This window comes from Tupaia chinensis, unplaced genomic scaffold (assembly GCF_000334495.1).
Source record: "Tupaia chinensis unplaced genomic scaffold, TupChi_1.0 Scaffold000211_1, whole genome shotgun sequence".
NCBI classification, from domain to species: domain Eukaryota; kingdom Metazoa; phylum Chordata; class Mammalia; order Scandentia; family Tupaiidae; genus Tupaia; species Tupaia belangeri.
In genome coordinates, this window is record NW_006159686.1 from 596,085 (window position 1) to 600,055 (window position 3,971).

The 3,971-nt window shown below is 67.6% G+C and overlaps 1 protein-coding gene across 1 annotated transcript in view; it reads right to left on the reverse strand.

The window, feature by feature from the left end:
- FBRSL1 (fibrosin like 1) overlaps positions 1–3,971 on the reverse strand; it is a gene marked incomplete at both ends in the record, with an annotated part of 66,172 nt that overhangs the window by 17,724 nt on the left and 44,477 nt on the right. The window contains 3 exons of the mRNA XM_027771372.1: positions 264–482; positions 636–930; positions 2,494–2,539. Of these exons, the coding sequence (XP_027627173.1) occupies positions 264–482; positions 636–930; positions 2,494–2,539 (560 nt within the window). The remainder of the gene's footprint in view (positions 1–263; positions 483–635; positions 931–2,493; positions 2,540–3,971) is intronic.

A 3,971-nucleotide genomic window follows, 5' to 3' on the forward strand; every position in this document is an offset into this window, starting at 1 on the left:
GGTCCGCCCCAGCCAGAGGGCCGGGGCCGGGTGGGGCCAAGTGCAGCCGCCAGATGTGTCCCCGCCAGCTGGGAGAAGGGATGCAGACCCTGCAGGCACCACCCAGGAAGGCGCCTTCCAGCAGCCTTGGGGTGCTCCCGCCTGCCTTGACCCCAGCCCAACAGGCCCACCTGGCTGGGCTGCAGAGGCCACCTGGAGGGGTGCCGAGGGTCCCCAAGGCCCCCATCTCCCACCCCTGACCCTAGCCAGCCTCCAGCTGACACCTACCGGCGGGGTGTCCTGGGATGACCAGGCTGCTGGCGGGCAGCGCAGGGGGCGGGGGCAGTGTCGGAGGGGCGGCGAACATGGCCGCGTGCTGCTGGTGCTGCGCCTGGGACCGGAGCGCCAGGTGTGAGGTAGACAGGAGAGGGCCCGGCCCACGTGGCGACAGCGACGCGTGCTTCGCCAGGCCGAGGGGGGCACCGCTGCCCGCGCTGCTGCTCCTGGGCGGGCCGGACATGCGGCTCAGTGTGGCCCGCGCATCCCTGTCCCCACTCGAGTGTCCTGACCTCACCCCTCTCCACTCGTGCAGCCCCCTCCCCCAACCCCTGGTGCCCGGGGTCTGGACACCAGCAACTCCCCCTTCCCCACCCCACCTGAGGCCGGGCAGGCCGTTGGGTGCTGCCTGGCCGGGGCCCGTGAAGCCGCCCAGAGACAGAGGCACGTGAGTTGGGAGCAGGCCCTGGGGCTGCGGGGGTGCAGGCGGTGGCTGCGGAGTGTGGCGGGGCAGGGCGGGGACCTCCTTCTTCACCACGGGGCTGGCCTGGGCGGGCAGGGGCACGGTGGCTGCTGGGCTGGGCGCAGCGGGCGGGAAGCAGTCGGTGCTGAGCTCACGGCTGCGCTCGAGGCCGGACACTTTGGGCACCGCCTTGGCCTCGCCCAGCACGGGCCCTGTGGAGGGAGGGCTGTGTCTGTGGGCAGCTGCTGGGCTGGGTGGGGCCCCATGAACCCTGTATTCACGCTGCACCCAGAGGGGCCCTGCTGTCCCCCAGGCCTGTGGGAGACACGAGAAGTGGACTTTACCAGGTCACACTGCGTGTGAGGCGGACCTCACCCCATGCCAGGCCCGGCCTGCATCTGCTCACTGAGGGAGGGCCGTGGCTCCAGCTGGGCCTTCCCAGCCCCCAGATCCCCTGGCAGCTCCCCCTGGCTGCGAGAGTGGACAGGTGCCCGGGTGTCCATCTCTGAGGGACAGGTCTGGCTTCACAGGAACCCAGGGTTTGGGCTGTCCTGACCCCATTCAAGATAAAGCCAGCATGAGCTTGCACCAGCGGTTGGCGTGGAGGGTATGGCAGCTGGATCTCACATGGCTGACTATGCCCCAACTGGGCAGTTTGAAAAACAAGCTAGCATGTGTGCGTGCCCACACCCTGAGGATGGAGGATCAGGGGTTGCAGCATGGCTGTCCCCCGGGGGTGCTTTCTCTCTGTCCCCAACAGCACATGTGCCCCATGACAAAAATAAAACTATAAAAATAAAGCCAAGTCACGCTGAGGATTGTGGGTACCAGCTCTGCAGGAGTGGATGCACAGCTGTGATGGGTAACCCCCATGACCCACCTGCCAGCAGGCCCTGCAGCTGCCCAGCAGGAAAGTGGGACCTCAGGGAACGCCTGGCCCCTCCGCCCTCTAACATCGGCACTGCAGCCGATGGGGTGGGCACTGCCGCTACCCCTGCCCCTCAAGGGATGGCGGCCCCTCCTCTGGGTTGCACCTGCACCCCCACCTCCATGCAGGCCCTGGCAGAGTGAGCGTAGCGATAAGGGTGGCATGGGACGGGCTTGGCCACCTCACCTGGACGACACCCCACATGTGTGCCCAGAGCCCCTTGGAACTGCCTGCCCTCCCGGGAAGCGTGGGCCCAAGCATGCAATGACAGCGGCTGGTCCACAGAGGAAGCGTGGCAGCTGGTGACATGGAGACCACAGCCACTTGCAAAGAGCGACCCTCATCCTGACCAGGAGTGCCCTGTCCCATGACACCCTAAGGTGCCCAGCCACGGCACCCACCTGCTCACGCTGCCAAGGTGCGCTGCCTACCACGTGGACCCCATACAGGAGGCTGGTGCCCCCCTTCCTCTGGGGGCCCCACAGCCCATCCCCCAGCTGACAGACTGGCTTACGAAGGCTCATCCTGAGCTGAGCACCTTTGGGACCTCCGCTGTCCCATGAGGTGACCCTGGGTGCCTGATGCGGCGGTAGCCGTCCCAAAGCCAGACCCTGTGGCATGCCAGGGTGTGCATTCCCAGGGACTGCTGGGTCCCAGCAAGTGGCTTCCTCTGCTCCTTCCTGCACTCGGGCCAGTACGGCATGGAGCCTGCTCTGCCTGGGTACCACACGATGGACCCCGCCCAAGTCCTGTCTGCAGCAGCCCCTCGCTCAGACTTCCAGTACGTCCTGTGGCCAGGCAATAGGGACCTGCTTGCCCTGTCGGCGTGAGCCGAGGCCGCACTTACCCTTCTCAGCTGCTGGGGCAAAGAGCTTCTCAGAGCCCACCGATGCCTGGAGAGGAAGGGGAGGGTCAGAGGCTTGGTCTGGAAGCAAGCCTGGCCCAGTGGCCCGCTCCCCAGCACAGCCCTGGCTGGCGGGTCCTGCGCATCTGCGGGCGCCCAGGCCGGCACAGCTCACACTCAGGCCACGGACGTGCGGCCTCTGAAGGTGAGAAGCCCTCCAGCTGCAGGGAAGAGGGTGCCGTGTGGCCGCCAGCAGTGAGGCTGGCCTGCAGACCACGGCTCTGAGACCCCACCCAGGCCAGCCCCCCAGCCAGGCAGAAGAGCGGGGTTGCCTGAGGGGTCGGGGACGCTCGATACCATCCCCTGTGCCCAGGGTGGCTGTGCGGACCTTCTCCACTGTTGGGAGCCACTCAGGCTGCAGACGACCCCGGGGGCTCCCACCCCCGAGGACTGTGCTCGGGGAGCGTGCCCCTGGGCAGTTCTGCCCCCCCCACCCCCGTTGTCACTCGGATTTCACCCCCAAACTCGTGTGTAGCAAGGGTGAGCACACGGCTGAGGGCTGCTAATGGACCGGGCCCTTCCTAGCCCAGGAGCTCCTTCAGGGCAGGCATAGCCTGGAAGGAGGGCTTTGCTCAAGAGGCCCAGCAGGGCAGCGGCACCCATGTGGACTCCACTCCCCAGGGTGTCTGTGGGGCCACGTGGGGCCCGCATTCCCTGCCCAGCGTAGACAGGGGCTGGGGTGGAGACGGGAGGGGGGCTCTGGGACTCCAGGTCCAACCGTCCCCGGGGTGAGGATACAGTGTCCACCAGCAGGCAAAGGGACCAGGAAAGGCCACACAGCCACCAGCCAGGCTGCCCCGCCACGGAGAAGAGCCGTGGGCACGCACACGGCGCGTCAGGGACTCGGAGCCAGAGTGGCCAGACCCAAGGCACCAAGGGGACGCAACATGCGGCCTGCTGAGGCAGTGGTGGGGTGGGGACCAGGCCCCGGGCGTGAGGTGACAGTGCCCCTGAGCTGTACCCTCTGACGGGGGAGCCAGGCCTCAACGCCCCGCCACACAAGAGCTGCACGCAGGAGGGCGCTGTGGGCCTGGGGACGCGTCCTGCTGAGGAGAGCTCCCCACGACCAAGTAGCTTCTGACGCTGGGACTGAGGTGTGGGGAACAAGCAGACTCAGCCTCCCTGGGAGGGAAGCCCTTCCACTCCCATCACACGCGCCCCCACAGGAGTCCAGTCGGGGAGCGGCACGGCACCCCGCCACACACAGCCCATAGCTGACACACGTGGGAGGGGCTGCGTCCCCGAAAGCTCCGTGTCCCCTTCCCACTGAAGGCCCCCAGAGACCAGGCCCCAGCGCTGTGGGTCTCTGCTCGGCGCAGAGGCTGCTCCCGGCAGCTCACCTGTCCCTGTCCAGGCTGGGCACTTTCCTGAGGCAGTTGAGGTTTTGGGGAGATGCTGAGAACCCCGGGACTCGCCCTGCG